Source organism: Euprymna scolopes, chromosome 9, assembly GCF_053919585.1.
Source record: "Euprymna scolopes isolate OS-2025 chromosome 9, ASM5391958v1, whole genome shotgun sequence".
NCBI classification, from domain to species: Eukaryota; Metazoa; Mollusca; class Cephalopoda; order Sepiida; family Sepiolidae; genus Euprymna; species Euprymna scolopes.
Window position 1 is genome coordinate 76,886,483 of NC_136490.1, and position 18,006 is coordinate 76,904,488.

Sequence of the window (18,006 nt, forward strand, 5' to 3'; positions counted from 1 at the left end):
GTTTACCATCTTTCACCCACCATTCCTACTTGTATCTATTTAGTTGTCTCTATGGTTTAAAGAGCGCATGACATAGAAGAGAATCCTCTGCTTGTATAATGATTCACTAATCTTGCAAGGCAGAAGTCATACTAGTGTTTCAAGTGTGTAAGATTAGGTAATCTGGAACAGATGACTCCAATTCAGAGATTATGGAAAATGGGAATGCTGATGCAATGCCAAAACATTGAAGAACTCCGGGTTGGTTTGGTACCGGGTAAGTAGAAAATTACGAATTTATATTTTTCTTTAAAAATAAGGCATATATAAGATTTTCGTATATATATAAATGTGTGTGTGTGTGTGTGTGCTTGTGTGTGTGTGTGCTGCATCATCATAAATGGCTGTGTGTATGATAGTTATGGTAATATCTTTTTAAACAGTTTTAGATGAAGATATAACTGCCTGTTTGGCATATGCCAATGATAGAATGAAACTATGGATTATTCACGACCATTAGTTTTAGCTTGATGCAAACCGTCTGATGATAACATCATTTTATAAGCCATCAGCTTTATTGATATTGCCCACTTCCGGTGTTTACATAGCAGGTCCGCACAAAATTGTTGCCAATCATTTGAACTATCCAATTTTTCAGCAAAATCTTTTTCTATTTTATTTTTAATAACTATTTTTGTATTTTTGATTTATTTATTATCATTCCGTACTCGGGATTTAAATAATTGCAGTGTTCTGTTTTTATGAATGTGTGGGGCTTTTTTATTATTCCATCTCAATTATTTGATATATAAATTAAGAATTACTAATGATGGGTGGAATGTCAAAAAATGTACTAATTTTAGTGTCTGAATTTTGTATAAATTTGCTTTCATTTTAGTAGTTTGATTTTTTGTATTGCATTCATCCTGTGGGCATAAGCTACAATTTCTACCCGTTAGATTGCAATCTGGTGATCGGATGTTAAATTATCGATTTCTAGGCATTGCCAAATGAATGTGAAAAAAAAAACGCATGATTCCGTGACGTCAGATTTGTGTTAACTATACGATCTATGGAAAAGCAGAAGCGACTTAATGATTTTTTAAAACCTTTGTTATCTTCTTCAAACTGCAATTAATAATTAATCTTTGTTAAAATTTTGTTAGGTTTTAAGATTTACACAGTTTAATCATTATAAATATTTGTATATTAAATATCAAATACGGTTTTACGAATGCTTATTTTGGGTAACAGCCGGCTTCCATATTTTGTTCGGTAAAAAGAAACAAACAAAATATGAGGGGGGGCTACAAAATGCTTAATATTTGTGCAATAATATTTTCAAATCGGTTTTAATCTGGCGATAAAATAGCTGACAAGAGCCATGTTTATATTAAAACTTAATATTTAAAACAGAAATTTAAACACAATTAATTAAAAATCTATGTTGTAACGGAACATTTTGAAATAATGAAATTTTAATCATTTTGATCTTTTAAAAATTAATTAATTTTTAGAAAGTTTCTTTTTATTGACAATTCAACTGATTATAGTATATATTAATTCGAAAAAACGCTATTTAAAAAAACATATTAAATTTATATTATTTTTTTATTGCAACTTCAAAATAAGTTTTTTTTCAATACGTGTATTTAATTTTTAAAAAATAAATGTTTTTTACTTATTTGAACTCTTATGTTTCATGATAAATAGAAATTTCGATAGATTTAAATATATTTTGTTCAAATTTCGAAAAAATAAATAGGGGGGGGGGACCACGCACTAAAAAAAAAATCCCCCTCGTATATTTTATAGAAACTGCATTTTATATGTAATTTCATTCTAAAATGGATAAGTATCGAAAATTTCTCGAAAATCTGACCATTAGTTGATTTTTGCTAGATTTATTAAATACGGGTATGTTTTCATGTTCGAAATGCTTACTACATAGGAACGTTATTTTAAAGCGCCAATTATGTAAACACGATTTGCGTCTCGTAATTTCATTATTTTCGGATCATGAAAAATTTTTTTTTTTAATTATTACTAGTTTATTTTGCCCTTCTTTTAAATGGTACAAAAGTTATACTGATAATATTAATTTATAATAAAGTTACATCGTGTTTACATATAGGGAGGGGGGTAATTCTGTGGAGACTTTTGGAGGTGCCTATCGATTTCTTAAGGTCGGTTTGTATTCTTTTTTGTTTTGGTTGAATACATCTATCATGTTGGCGTTGTTGAATAATCATTTCAGAATAACAACATGCATACAGAGATGGAGGTTTGCTTGAAAACTGTGGATGAATAGATTAAGGATTTGTCAATGTGCTATAGTGGGTTCGTATTTTTAGGCTTCCTATAGGATTTGTAAATTTCGTTATCTAAATAAAGTGTTATATCTAGGAAGTTTACCTCTATAAAATTGTCTATTTTTATTTCAAAATGTAGTTTGTTTTTTTTACAGTTGGATACAGTTTTTTGTAATGATCATCAGATATTAATATCAATATAAACAGTTCATGAAACTTTACAATGTTGGATCACCTTTCGACATATTAAAACATCTTTCAACATTTTGAAAGAAACAAATTTGAATGCTCACTAAATCTCGTACACAAACCGTTATTAAAATAAATTTACTGGGAGACACAGTTAAGAAATTTACTAAATATATTACCTTGTATGACATTTGGACCCCCCACCCCACCCAGAAAAAACGCATGGATGTGTTTTTAAATGTATGAAATGGGAAAGAAAAATAATTGACAATGGTCGTAATTTAATATTACACTTTTTTTCAATTTTCAGGTTAAATATATATCAGGTGTTATATTTCTAACTAGAGAGCTCAATGTATTTAGTGTACAAGGCCAGTATTTAACATTATAATAATTTTATAACATATTTTAGGCAATAATTATTTTGGGTTACTGATTCTTGAAATTCGTACCGTATCATTCTGAATTTTAAGCATCACAGTCATGGTCATGTTTGAAGGTTGGGATGAAGTGGTAAAAAGGATGGCAAAGTGGAAAAGGACAGGAGTGATGGAGTGGTATAGTGGAGGAGAAGATCAAAGCAAACGCAAATTTGGAGGTTCGGAAATTTAAGGAGATTGAAGGAAATTATTGGAGCTAAGAGTTGGAGAAAATGAACCTTGAAAAAAGGGAGGAAGAAGTTATGAAGGAAAACTGAACAAAATGGAGAAAAGAATGACATTTTCGGACTGAGTTAAAGGATGTGAAAATGGAGGGAAAAGTAAACACAAGGGTGAAAGTAAAAGTAAAAAAATAAAATGATTGCGATGGAAATAAGGAAATGAAAGTGTCTGAAAAAAAGAAATTGAAAGTTTTAGTACTGCACTTAATCAAATGATCATATCTAGTATTGAGTTCTCTTCTTTATAAAGATCTTCTAATGAGAGAAAAGAAAACGAAAACACGTTATAACTCTAAACAATATACTGATATTAGTTGATACAAGGAAAACATGCAAGTTCCAAACAATTACCAAATGCTTTCTATCACTAACCGACATTTCGTCAGTTTGCCCATACAAACTATATCAGTCTTCTGCATCTCAATACAGACCAATCAGTTTCGTTTGCATAGTGTTTGATCGTTAAATCTGTGGTAAGTCAAGATGTCAACCACTTTAGTGAAAGCAATATACTTAGTGATAGTATTTCGTCTTGTAAGATTGTAGACAATCCAACTTTCAACACCAAGACTTGCTCTTTGATTTTCTCTCTGAAAACCAACTCTTTATTCATTGCATTCATCTTTTCATTAACCTTCGTCTTCATCCTACCAAAAACCCTCAGTGCCACCTATATTAATTTATCCAGATATCTAATAAATTACCTATGAACACGACCTCATAGAACAACCGAAATTATTGGCAAGGTATAGCAAATTTATTAATATTCCATGTTATTGCCATTATTTGCCATGTCTTTTTTTAAATGTAATTTTTATTCACAGTTACCTTGCATATCTTTTATCTGTTAAGATATAACAACTTTTTAAAAAAAAATTTTTGTGATGCTAAAATATTTATACATGATAAAAAATCAGTTTAGATTTCAGAACCCCTCTTCATGTTCTCCGTTGTCTTCTTTATACAAAAAGCCGTCAGCGCCACCTATATTAATATGTTTAGATAATTAAGAAACTATCTATGGACGTGACCCTATACAACTACCGAACTTGTTGGAAAATTATAGTAAATTTATTTATTTATATTCCTTGTTATTACCATTATTTGCCATGTCTTTTAAAATGTATTTTTATTCACAACTGCTTTGCATATAGTTTTATATATATATATATATATATATATATATATATATATATATATATATATATATATATATATATATATATATATATATAAGCCCCTTTACTATGCACATTTAGCTCCTTCTCTAAGCTTTTTATCTTAATCCAGGTGACACCATGAGAGGAGGGCCTATCTCCAAACTTCTTTTTTAAAATAGTAATGAACTAAGGTTTTTTTTCCTGAAAGAAGAATAGAAAAGGCATTGTTAATGCATTTTCAGCAACCTAGAAACTCGCTTCTCTTATTTTGTCCATCAGTAATCATCGCAAAAGAATGGACGATGTTTCTGACAAAAGGAGAAGACAGAAAACGCCATATACTCAGTCACAGCTAGAGATTACTAAATTCTCTTTCAATTCTGTTCTTGTTGCCATGTGACTAATAAGGGTGCTGGAGGTAAACGTTTTCCTGGGCTAACATTATCCGCCTGTTAGTTAGGGACCTGAACTTCAGTGTACTCCCAAGAAGGCTGTTCTATCAACAGGTACAAAATACCAGGGCGGCTGCATTACCATTTGGTGAATGGAGTCTGTACCATGCAGAGGCTTCTTGATGCCAATTTAATGGGATCGAGAGGCCACACTGTTAGCTACTACTACTACTACTACTACTACTACTACTACAAGTAGTAGTAGTAGTATTAGTAGTATAAAAATACTGTGTGGTTTTTGTAAGTTGCTTGAATCTGTGTTAAACAGAAAAGTGGTAAACTACCTAAATGGAAACAACCCACTCAGTGACATGTAACATGATTTCTGTTCTGCTAGATCTACGGCTGATGTGCTAACATCACAAGATTAGTGAATCTCTCAAAGCGGGCTTCGTTTCTAGAGCAATTACTTTTGACATATCAACGGCTTTTCATAGGGTGTAGCATAAAGGTCTGCTACACAAAGTCTTCAGCTAGGGTATAGCTAGATGTCTTCACAATTATTAAACCATTCCTCTCTCTATATATATATTTATAAAAGTAGTTGTTGATGGGCAGAAATCATAAACTTACAGTATTAATGCTGGCGTCCATTAGGGTTCCATCTTGGGCCCAACTCTCTTCCTGATCTTCATCAATGATCTCTCAAATCACATTCTTTGATCATTCGTAGACATTTATGCAGACGACACTACCATCTATGGCAACACTTCAAAGGCCAGAAATGGCCAAGATTTCTCTGATTCACTCTCCTCTGATTATGGACGCATGGTGCAATGGGGAAAAAGGTGGCTGGTTGATTTTAATGCATCTAAAACCAACATTCTATCTTTCCATCATCAATGCTATGACACATATTTGACCCCTCTTGAAATGAACGGCTCTCGCCTTAAAGACGCTCTATATTTAAACAAATTTCTTGGTCTGACCTTCACCTCTGATCTGAAATGAAGCACAATCGGTTTCCAAGGTCGCTGGAAAAATGGTTGGATCATTCTACCACTCCAGTAGATATCACACTGCCGATGCAGTTCTCTACCTGATTAAAAAACAAGTATATCCCAAGATGGAGTACTGTTGCCACATATGAACAGAAGCTTCCTGGAGTATCCTATCCTGCTTTGACAAAGTTCAAAACTGACTTCGTAATATAGTAGGCTATGCCTTTTCTCTTCTCTACAGTCTCTTTCTCATAGAAGAGACTTTGCGAGCCTGTCTTTGCTCTATCGTTACTTTCATGGCAAGTGCTCGACTGAGCTCCAATCTATGCTACCCCCTCACCAATCTTTCACAAAAAACACTCGTCTAGCCAAAATCACTATCAATTAATTTCCCCACTCTCTATTGGTGCCTAAACCTTAACGTGGATTTTGTGAATACAGTTTCTTTTCTAGAACTTCCAGCCTGTTCCACTGGTTTGCTTTCCAGTTGATTACAATACAATATTGTCATCTTCAAATCCAAGGTAAACAAATTTTTATCTAGCCGTCCTCGTAAATAATCTAACCATACCAAATTTCCACCACAAACAATTACTACACTACTGTCCCAATGATTACTATACACACATTAACCTTGAGTGGCCTCCGGGCCTTGATATATGATTACCCCTTTGTAAAAAAAAAAAAATTATATGTGAAAATATAAAAATATAAAAAAATATTAAAAGTGATTTATATGTGCATAAATCATTTTTAATGTATGTATGTGTGAATACACAAGCATCGAACAAAAAAAAAAAAAAAATAATAAAATAAAATAAAAAAACATAAAATAATATAAAAATGTACGGAGTATATTTTTTATGTTATTTTAAAAGATTCTTAAGAATCTGATAAAATTTCTTTCACAAGTATTTTTGGATGATAAGGCAGTAACTTAAGGAAGCTCATACACAAAAATACAGTAAAATTATCATTCTCAACATCTGTAACAGCAAAAACTGTAAGTTCTAAAAATGCAAAAATAGATAGGGCAATTAAAGAAAGTGAACAAAGTAGAAGCCAAAACACTTAAAACGATCTTTTCTGTAACTGTAAAAATAATGGATGCTGCTTGGATGGTAAATGTTTTATCTTTCACATCTATATATTAATACGATAGTGTGTGTGCTATTTTCTGTGTCACTCTTATATCCGGGTCGTTTAATTGTTATGTGATTTCATTTCTTGTGATATACAATTTTTACCAAGAATTCGATTCAAGCTGATGGATCCAAGCCATATAGATATATTTTTTATTTTGAAATTGCAACTTTATAATACATAAAAAAAAAACTATAATAATATATACGAAATCTGCAAGAATTAAAATATCATATTATAGCATATTTTACGACCTGGCTATGCCGGGCGTCTCTGCTAGCTCAAATAAATACTTTTGCGGTTTTAATAAAAAAGCTACAATAATATCAGAGCGTCTGAATCAGTCCCCTGTGGAATTTCCACAGGTCCCACTAGTTGTAAATAAATGCGAAGTCATTGAAAATATTAGAACTAGGACATATATAGCGTCCATAGTCTGTTGGTTTTATATATAGCGTCCATAGTCTGCTGGTTTAAGGACAAATTCCACAATAATATAGCCTTCTTTTAAAATAAAAAACTGAAGGAACTAATAAGAAATCAATATCTTTCGCTATATGAGTAAGAGAACTATGTAGAAATAATATAGAATACGAATTAAAATGGGCAATATTAGGAAGTGCAAGAAGATATACACCTTATAAATTTGGGCAATGCAACCTCGAATCTTATCATATAGGGAAAATTTATTAAATAAACGGCAAGAACTGGTACAATGATGTTTACATAAAAATAAATATTTACTATCCCACTTATCAGTCAAGATTAGCAATTGTTCGAGAAATGAAGTCAGAGATAAGGTACTGTCGCCACCTTTGCCCCTTGCCAAGCAATGAACACTACAATGTAGCACTGCTGGATTTGAAGAGAGCCTACCTGCAGATACGCGTCCATGAGTCACTGTAGCCATTTCAGATACTGATAATCAAGGGAATACGATACTATTTGACATGCTTATGTTTTGGCCTAAACGTAGCACTCTTAATAATGACACCTATCATTAAAACTGTTTTGATGCTAGATAAGACCACAGTGAAAAATGAAATTCGAATCTTTCGGTTTAATAAGCAAAGACCCTAAACGTTTAAAGGATGGGATGGTCGTGTTGGGCCTTGAGGTCCAGGAGGAATGTAATACTTTATGATGGAAGCAAGGAGCCCGATTCCAGAGTTACCTAGTGTGTTAATGTGGTCCATCACATTTTCTATTTGCGGCAAATTAGTAGGACATTTATGTGTCTGTGGATGGCTCCGAGTGGTGTCAGAAAGAGAGTAATATAGTGTAAATTGTTGTCGGACATGGAGTAAGCAACAAATGGAGGTCATGACCATTAATGGCTTATCCCAAGTATTTTATGGTATAGGGACTGTCACAATCTGCACTGAGAAATGTGAAGTTGATGTCCTGGATGATGCAGAAAAAACCTCTTGGATACGATTTATTACTTGGAATTGATGCAATCAGAGCTCTAGGAGGAGTCATGATTATAGCCGCCGGAGGTATAACGCTTGGTAGAGAGAAAAAAGTATGTGCAGCTATTTCTACTAAGGAAACATATTTCTCTGCTATGTTTGACGACAAAGAAATAGCTTTGACTGCAGGGTGGAAATGGACCATGATCGAATCGCCAGATCGGTTATGCAATACCATTCCAGAGTATGCTGTTTCTACCAAGAATCTGGTTGCATATGAAGAAGAACTTCAGCTGTGGATTGATAACGGTCTGGGATCACCCAAAGGATTAATTCTGTTCATGGCTATTGAACAACTGACTAAACACAAAATTCGATCCATGATGGATTATCGAGAATTGAATCAGCATGTTGATGCCTTTACTGGGAATGCAGATGTGTGCACTGCTACACTATGAGAGTGGCGTGTATCTGGATATGAACTGAATGCATGGGTTGATGCGAGTTCTTTGCCTTTGTGAAGTGTGGAACGATTGCATAATTTTGTAGAAGATGCATGCTGGCTGCGTCCAAAAAATGATGCTCAGCATATCAATTTGGCAGAACTTGATGCTGAAAGGCTTAATCTTGCGCTGCAGTGGCAGGCTCAGGTCATACACCTCCGCACTAACTCATTGTGTGTTTACTACTGGTTGACTGACACCTTAACTGGAAAGGCACGAGTTAGGACTAAAGCTGAAATAGCTTATAAAATGGAAAGGGAACAAAACAAACAAAAAAAAAATGGCGATGTCAAACCGTCCTCTTGTTGATACAAAGCACAAAAGTCTTTTTCTTTCTTTCCTCGTGCATTTGATATTATCTTCCAGTGTTCGTTCTCGTTCTAAGATGTCCAACAAAAAACTCAACTAAAGCACCCCATGCTTTAGAATTCGTCCCATTTAACAGTTATCAATTGTGTACATATGCAAATTAATGACATACATTCACCAATCAGCGATCAACAAAATGCGAGAGTGATGATTTCTGTTACAAAACCTAACCAGGCTAATCAATGTTTAATAATAATCTGTGTTTAATAGCTTTCGTGGGAAAAAATTAATTAATTAATTAAAAAATTAAAAGTAAAGAAAGAAAGGAAGAAAGAAAGGAAAAGAGAGAAGGTGAAGTAATTAGAAATAGGATCTCAGAGACTCACTCAAATATGCAAAGAGATTAAAAATATACGTTACAAATAACTTTATTACATCATCAGATCAATAAGAAAAGAAGGTAAAATGTTCAGAAAAACTCTTCAAACCATGGCATTTCGAAGCTAAATGCTTCTCATCAGAAGAAGAGATAGGCCAGCATCATGCAAAATCTATATATCTATAAAAGTGAAATTGTCTGTGTGTGTACATTTCCCTATCAAACTACTCTGTCAATTTTCAGTCTACAGACTCTAGATTTGACATAAGGGGTATTGAGATTTGGAAAAAAACTTTTTAATCTGTTTTCGGCCAGAAATTTGGCTGTCAAGGGGTCAAAGTTCAACGATTTGACCTTTGAAAACTCTACCCAGCTCCTCCACCAATTTTGGGTTTAAACACTTGAAATTTTAGATGTAGCTTTTCTTGGACAAGGATTAAACTTTTAATTTGATTTGAGCTCGAAACAATAAATGTTAAGGGGTCAAAATTGGGGTCAAAGTTTAAAAAAATTGACCTTTGCAGGCTCTACCAAATTACTCAGCCAATTTTTGGTCTAAACATTTGAAATTTTACATAAAGTGTATTCAGACATAGGGCAAGCTTTTTAATCGATTTTTGGCCGAAAATTTGGCTGCCAAGGGGTCAAAGTTCAAAAGATTTGACCTTTACGGTCTCTAGCAAAATATTCAGCCAATTTTGGTCTGAAGATTTGAGACTTTACATAAAGTGTATTCAGACATGGAGCAAGCTTTTTAATCAGTTTTAGGGTGAATATTTGGCTGCCAAGAGGTCCAAGTTGAAATAGTTGACCTTTATAGACTCTACCAACTCCTTCACCAATTTTGGGTCTAAACACTTGAAATTTTAGATGTAAGTTACCTGGGCATGAGTCAAACTTTTTAATATATATTTATGCACATAAAGTTATGAGCAGTACATAGAGCTGGTGCAATGCCGGGCTGAATTGCTAGTATATCTATAAAGAAAGAAGTAAGCACATATGCGTCCATCCATAACCTTAAGCTCCTAAGGGGCATAGGCCATCTACAACTTTGTAGATGCTTTTGTGGCGACTGAGTTCTTTTTATATGGGGTGAGAGTGCTGGCCCCACGCCCAACCTTCCCAGAAGGTACATACAGCGTGTAGCTTTCCCAAATGGTCACCCATCTGGTACTAGCCAGGCTCAACGTTGTTGAACTTTGGTGATCAGGTGAGAACTGGTGTGTCAACATGATTGTGCCATACAAGCATATATGCGTAGGAAAGTAAAATAAAGAAAAAGAAATATATATGTAAATAATAGTAAAAAATATAATAGGGATCACTAAGAAATAATGGGGATCATTAAAAAAGAATGGGGATCATTAAAAAATAATGGGGATCATTAAATAATAATGGGGATCATTAAAAAAGACCAGAAAATTAAAGTAAAATGAAAGAGCAAAAAAGAAAGAAGAAAATATTAACAATAGGACTTGTATAGAAAGGGCAAATAAAAAATGCATATAAAAGAGAAAAAATCATGTGTAATAAGAAGTTAAAAAAATGATAAAATTTATAAAAACAGAGAAAGGGGGAGATAGAAGGTAAGACGTCAGAGCATTGGTGGTGAAAAGATGATTTTGGATGCATTAAAATTAACCTGCCACATGTTACCCCATTGCACCACCCAGATAGATTCTTGCCATTGCTGGTTTTTGAAGTGTTGCCATAGATGCGTAAATTGTGATGAATGATCTTAAAATGTGACTTGGGGAATCATTCACGAAGATCAAGCAGAGAGTTGGATCCACGATGAATTTTTGAACCATGTCAGCCTTGATATTTTGAGCTTCAGAATTCTTTCAATCGATGGCTACTTGTATAAACCTATAAGAGAGAAAGTATTCGGTGGTTGAGAAGACATTTCCAGATATTTCGTAATGTGAAATCTTAGGAAGTAGACCTTTATATCACTGCCATCCGTAGTTGTTGTCGTCTCACCACGTTTTGGCCAAGTAAACCTCTGGCACGCTTTGGGTAGGATTGAAATCGCAGTTGATAGAGACGTTGAATCTCTACAGTTCCAGATGGACATTGTCTGAAGATAGCGGTTTCAATCCTACCCAAAGCATGCCGGAGTGTGGTAACTAGATGGAGTATTCGAGCAGATGCTGTAAATGTTGTGGTAAAAAATTATTGGAAGTCGTCATTGCCGTGGTACAGCTCACAGAAGAAGGAGAAACTGCAACCACAAGATCAAATGCGTCTTTAATTCTCAACTCGGTATTGTCGTTTCCGTTTCTTTTATTTCTGAGCCTTTGGAAAACTATTCTCCCAGAAATCAATGATGCCCAGATGTATCTCCAAGAAAAGAGGCTGGATTTGCAACAACGTTCTGTCAGGCTGACGGCATTGCGAGATTGTCTTCTTCAAAATAGAAAAAAGATGGTGGACACTGCAATAGACAAGTCAAAAAACTCTGCATGGAGCATGCTGAACGATTGACTCATGCGTGGTTTGATACTGGGTTGAGACGGGAACTGCTGTCTTTCATAGATAGGTTGACTGAAGAAATATCTTTCAGATTTCAACAAGTTCACAATCTTTTAAATACGCTTTTCTTACACTGTCAAATCTGCTTGATGATAATAATGATTATCAGCTTGGTGAAGTTGACGAAGATATAGAAAAAGTTTTTTTTTTGCCGAAAAGAAGAGATTACAGTATTTTGTGAAAGCTTCAGGAAAAGATAAAATCAATGGACCTCTTGAAATTTTGAACTTTGTACAGAGATTTCGTCTCTAATATTGTTATCTTGCTGTGCATTTTACTTACCCGAGCTATCAGCGTTGTCAGCTCTGAGTTCTCTTTCTCGGAACTGAAACTCATAAAAACTACCTTCGATCAAAAATGAGCCAGTCAAGGCATACAGACTTGGCAATCCTCTCCCTAGGGAGGGAACTTGGCGATAGAGTGAATTTTGGTAGAGTTATTGATAACTTTGCCGAAAAAAAAGCGAAAATATATTTGTAAACTTGATGCCTTGCGATAGTCTGACTTGATGCCTTGCGATAGTTCTCTCACAAAAAATAAATTTATGGCCTTCTTTTCAATTCATAAATGCATTTATTGAAAAAAATTTAAAACTATTTTTAAAAGGATTGAAACATTATTAACAACAAAAAATTTCTTAAATTTCGTGCTTAAATCGAGCGATTACACACACGGATTTCAAAAAGCCCGGATACAAGTTTTTTTTTCTCTTCGGGAAGCTCGACCTCTTAATAATAACATTATAAAGAAAAAGAAAAGAAAACTGCATCGAAATATCCTCTCCTTGATACAGCCATTTTTTGTGAAAATTCGAAAATAACAACAATAAAAAAGTAAATAAAAATGATTTTATCATTTCTTAATCTTTTCATGTTTTCAAATATTCTCATTTAAATTTATAAATTCAAATTTCAAATATTCTCATTTAAATTTATAAAGAAATGTTTTCTAAAATGTGTGACTTTCCATTTCGTAAATTTTACGCTTAAACTGAGCGATTACACACATGGATTTCAAAAAGTGCCGATACAAGACTTTTTTTTTCCTTTTCGAGAGGCTCGACCTCTTAATAATAACATTATAATGAAAAAGAAAAGAAAACTACATCGGAATAATCTCTCTTTGATACAGCCATGTTATTTGGCGAAAATTCGGACTTTTAACAACAACAAAAAAAGTAAATAAAATTATTTTATCATTTAAAACATTTTCAGGTGTCTAAATGTTCTTATATAAATTTATTATTATATTTGTTTGTGCAGCCAATTAATTTAATTTAACATTTTTTATACTTTGAATTAGACGTTTTTGTTTTGAAAAAAAGATTTGGTTACTTTTGTTTCATATTAACGTTTACATAATTCCCTTTAGATTAATGTTTACATGAAATAAAATACGCATCAAATTGCGCTTGTAACCAAATCACAACATTGATATTAGGAAATAAGCAAATATTTTAATTGTTTGAATTTTATAACAAATATATTTCGGAGATATACTCCATCCTCAGTGTGTTGTTTTCTCCGAAAATATATTTGTTATGAATTTCAAACAAGTAAAATATTTGTTTATTTTCCTAATATCAATGTTGTGATTTGGTTTCAAACACATTTGATGCATATTTTATTTTATTCAAATGAAATCAACGTTTCTATATGGAACTCACACTCTTGACGTTATTCTCGCGTTACTTGCGCACAGTTCCAACATTTCAAAACACAACCACTGAGATACAACGCACGGCTCTTAACAAACAGACTTCTCTTTCTCCAACTTTACAACATGGCAAGGAAGAAGAAAAAAGAAAGAAAACAACATACTGAGGATAGAGTATAGCTCCGAAATATATTTGTGATAAATTTCAAACAAGTAAATTTTTTGTTTATTTCCTTATATTACGTTGTTACTTGGTTTCATGCATATTTTATTTTATTCAAATCAACGTTTTTAGATGAACTCAAACCGTTTACATACTTATTATTCAAATTATTGAAACGAAATCGTTAAATTAAATTAGAATTTTAAAAAAGGGGAATTGTGTAAATATTAAGCTGAAGAGAATTTTGTGAACGTTAGTTCAATGAAAATAAATATTTTGCGGACCTTTTGGAATTTTGAAGGTTTTAACATATTGTCATAGGCCAGCAGCATATAATCATATGTCAGCGGGGGGGGGGACATGTAAATATATGCCAGCGGGGAGGAGGGCAAAACAGGTAATTATATGCCAGAGGGGGGGGGCGGCATATTTAACGACTGCCGCAGGCGGCAAAAAACTGATGCTACGCCACTGTATTTCCATCTCGTTTTTTTTTTTCGTTTTTTGTTGTTTTTTTTTTTTCGCAAAGAAAATCAATTTAATAACTGTTGTGTCGTGGAACAACAGTGAAAATAAGAACAATTAAGTCAAGGTTCAGTTAAGGAACAAGTGTATTAACAATAATGTACAAAGATAGGAAAGCGTGTATATCTGCTGGGTACTCGGCTAGCAGTTGAAGTGCAGTTGCATCTCTCTCACCGGTGTTGGAATTACTAGCGCTATTTATAGTGCTAATCGGTATAAATTCCTCCGTTCAAGGAAGGCCGGTATAACAACCCCTTTGAAAATATCCCGCCTGGGATTAATAACGTTTTTGTTTTGGGTTCACTAATCAATTCTGTTGATTTCCGTTTTCTGTTTGATCTTCTGTTCTCCGGAGCTGTCTCTGGTATGGGCACCTGAAAAGTATCAAACACTGTGTCCATGATGTCCTCCTCGGGGGATCTGGTCACCTCACTGTTTGAGTATCTTTTTCCGAATTTGGTTAGTTTGACGTTTGTGCACAAAGTCTGGTCCCTTAATCATGTAGACCATGTTGCCTATGTTTCTCAACAACGCCAGACTCCCAGAAAGTCTTATTATTTTTGTGAATCTTGTAGAAGATTCTTTCGCCAACTTTATACCGTTTTTTTGTCATCGTTTTTTTTAGGTTTGTCCTATTCTGGTTTGGTAACAACTTGTAAAAAATCGTTGTACGAGGGGCGTGCAATAAGTAATGCCTCTGACCCACTTCCCATAGCAGTAGAGCAACGAAACTTGGCACAGTTATTAGTTTTTCTCTACATAGGAACCACCCAGAGTTATGTTATGCATTTCTACCATCGTTTGATGCAGCTCTGGAGACCGTTTTTGTAGAACACCCCATGTTGGTCCTCCAACCATGACGTGACTTCAGAAATAAAGGCTGCATCATCTGGGAAACGCTTTCCTTTCAAAAACAACTTCATGGCTGGGAAGAGGTGAAAGTCAGAGGGTGCAAGGTCAGGAGAGTAAGGAGGATGGGGTAAGATTTCATAACCACACGCCCGTGCTTCTGATCTGGCGACATGCGAGTTGTGGACCGGAGCGTTGTTCTGCAGGAGGAGGGTACGTTTGCTGATCTTGCCCCGCCTCTTGATTTTGATAGCTTTCCTTAATTTCCTGAAAAGTGAAGCATAATAGGCTCCTGTAATTATGGTACCCTTTGCCAGGAAATCTGTCATCACTACTCCGTCCTGGTCCCAGAAGACTGTGAGCATGACCTTGCCAGCGGAGGGCTGCGCCCTTGCCTTCTTTGGAGGTGGTGAGTCCAAGTGCTTCCACTGCATTGACTGGGCTTTGGTCTCTGGATCATAGTGATGGACCCAGCTATCATCCTGTGTAATCAGTTTTTTTAAAAAGTTTGACTCATCTTCTTGGCACATCTCCAAATTCATCCTCGAGCACTCGGCGCGTTCTCGCTTCTGGAATGGTGTGAGCAATCTGGGAATCCATTTGGCAGACACCTTATGCATAAGCAAATGGTCATGAATGATAGTTTCCACAGATCCTGTAGTAATCTTGACATCTTGGGCTATTTGGCGAATAGTAATGCGCCGATCTTCCAAAATGGCAGCCTCAACTTGACGGACAGATGCTTCATCAATGGCAGAAGTGGGGAGACCAGGTCTGGGAGCTGTTCAACAGACTTCCAGCCATGTTTGAATTCACGATGCCAGCGTTTTACAAGGTCATATGATGGGGCATTATCACCATAAGTTTCTTTCATTTCATCGAAAGTCTCCTGTGGTGTGCGTCCTTTCAAATACAAAAACCGGATCACTGCTCGACATTCAACAGGCTCCATTTCACACCTCAGTTCAAACACCTGTAAAAGAGAAACCACAATTAGTTCAGAGCTGTAATTTGCCACACAACCCATAGAGATATAAATCACTGCACATGCAAAATTTCAGCTAGATCAGACAACTGGAAGTGGGTCAGGGGCATTAGTTATTGCACGCTCCTCGTAACCTTATGTCCGAACATAACCTACTCAGCATTTCAATGTTTGCATTCGAAATGACTCTGTAGACTTGTAAAAACTGTTGGATTGACTTATCCGTCGGCGACCCACTAGCACTAGCTTTTTTCAGAGCTCTCTTGAATGTGTCAACGAATTTCTCTGCTTGTCCATTACTTCTTGGGCGAAATGGTTATATGCTCGATTAGATGATCCTCGCAAAAATGTTTAACTTCGGTAGACGTAAATTGCGTTCCATTGTCTGTAACAATGAAGTCTACTACGCCAAACCTAGCGGATAGTTACCTCGGATGTGGGATTCTTACATTTTAATACTTCTAACCATTTAGATAGGCTGTCTACAACAATGAGATAGTAGAACCCATCTAGTGGTCCTGCAAAATCTAAATGAATCCTAGATCAAGGTCGGTTCGGTTGTGCCGACGATCCGAATTGAGTCGGAGGAGCTTTCATAGCTAATGCGCATCCTCTACACTCCCTGATTTTTTCTTCTATATCCTTATCCATGTTTGGCCAATTTTCTTCTATATCCTTATCCATGTTTGGCACGAGGCTTTTCATTCTTGATATACCTGGATGTCCTACATGGAATTCCTTGAGAATTCTTTTCTGTAATGTCGCAGGAATTACAACCCTGTCGTTATATAACAAAACGTATCGCAAATTGAATAAATTTATCCATCCAGTTCCTTATTGTTGATCCTTTCTTTCGTGCGTATAATAAATTCGTCCACATCTGCCTTACTCTTAATCTCATCAAGCATTACTGAAAGTTCTCTTATTGTGTCACATAACGTATTTTTTACTTCAACTTCCGCTTGAATCGCTGGTATTATCATATTCTTCAATGGTTATGTCTGCTTAACCTCGATAACCCGTCTGCATGACCAAATTTTTTAGATGGTATATACTCCATTTGAAAATTGTAATTCAGAAGTATGGTACCCCATTTTTGGAGTCTATTCGCTGTATGTTGCGGTAGTCCCCTTTTCGATCCGAAAACCGTTAATAATGGTTTGTGGTCTGTTTGTAACAGAAATTGCCTACCGTGCAGGAAACAATGACATTTCTTTACCGCGAATATAATGCTTAGCGCCTCTTTTTCAATTTGTGAGTAGTTCTTTTTGGCTGGCAAAAGTGATCGGGATGAATGTGCTATGGGTTTCACTTTTCCATCATCCATTTTGTGTAAAATGCATGCTCCTATGCCATAGGAGCTGGCATCGCTTGCAACTATAATTTCACGCTTGGGATTATAATGTGTCAGAAACAAGTCAGACGTTAAAGTCTCTTTAATTTCCCGAAATGCTTTTTCGCACTCTTGCGTCCAGACCCATTTTTGGTCTTTCCTTAGCAGTTCATTTAAAGGCGAACTTAGATTATGCATATTTGGCACAAATACATTATAGTAATTTGGCAAAACTAAGAAACTTGTAAAGACGCAATATTTTCTGGAGCAGACATATCCTTTATTGCACTCGATCTATCTGGATCCGGCCTTCTTCCATGTTTATCGATGATTTGCTCTAAGTATTTTATTTTCTCCATGAAAAATGTACATTTTTCCTGCTTTACTTTAAATCCATAATCCTGGATCCTTTTGAATACTTGGTTTACATGAGCTTTGGTTTGTTCTTTGCTAGCGCTTTTCATTAACACATCATCCAGGTACCCTACTGCGAAATTCAACCCATTTAATATAATGT

The 18,006-nt window shown here is 34.9% G+C and overlaps 1 protein-coding gene across 1 annotated transcript in view; it reads left to right on the forward strand.

The window, feature by feature from the left end:
- Positions 1-30: 30 nt before the first annotated feature.
- The window catches only part of LOC145284714 (synaptotagmin-16-like), a 408,213-nt gene continuing 390,237 nt past the window's right edge, over positions 31-18,006 (forward strand). Inside the window, exon 1 of the mRNA XM_080133628.1 lies at positions 31-256. Coding sequence (XP_079989754.1) covers positions 172-256 — 85 coding nt within the window. The 5' untranslated portion in view covers positions 31-171. The remainder of the gene's footprint in view (positions 257-18,006) is intronic.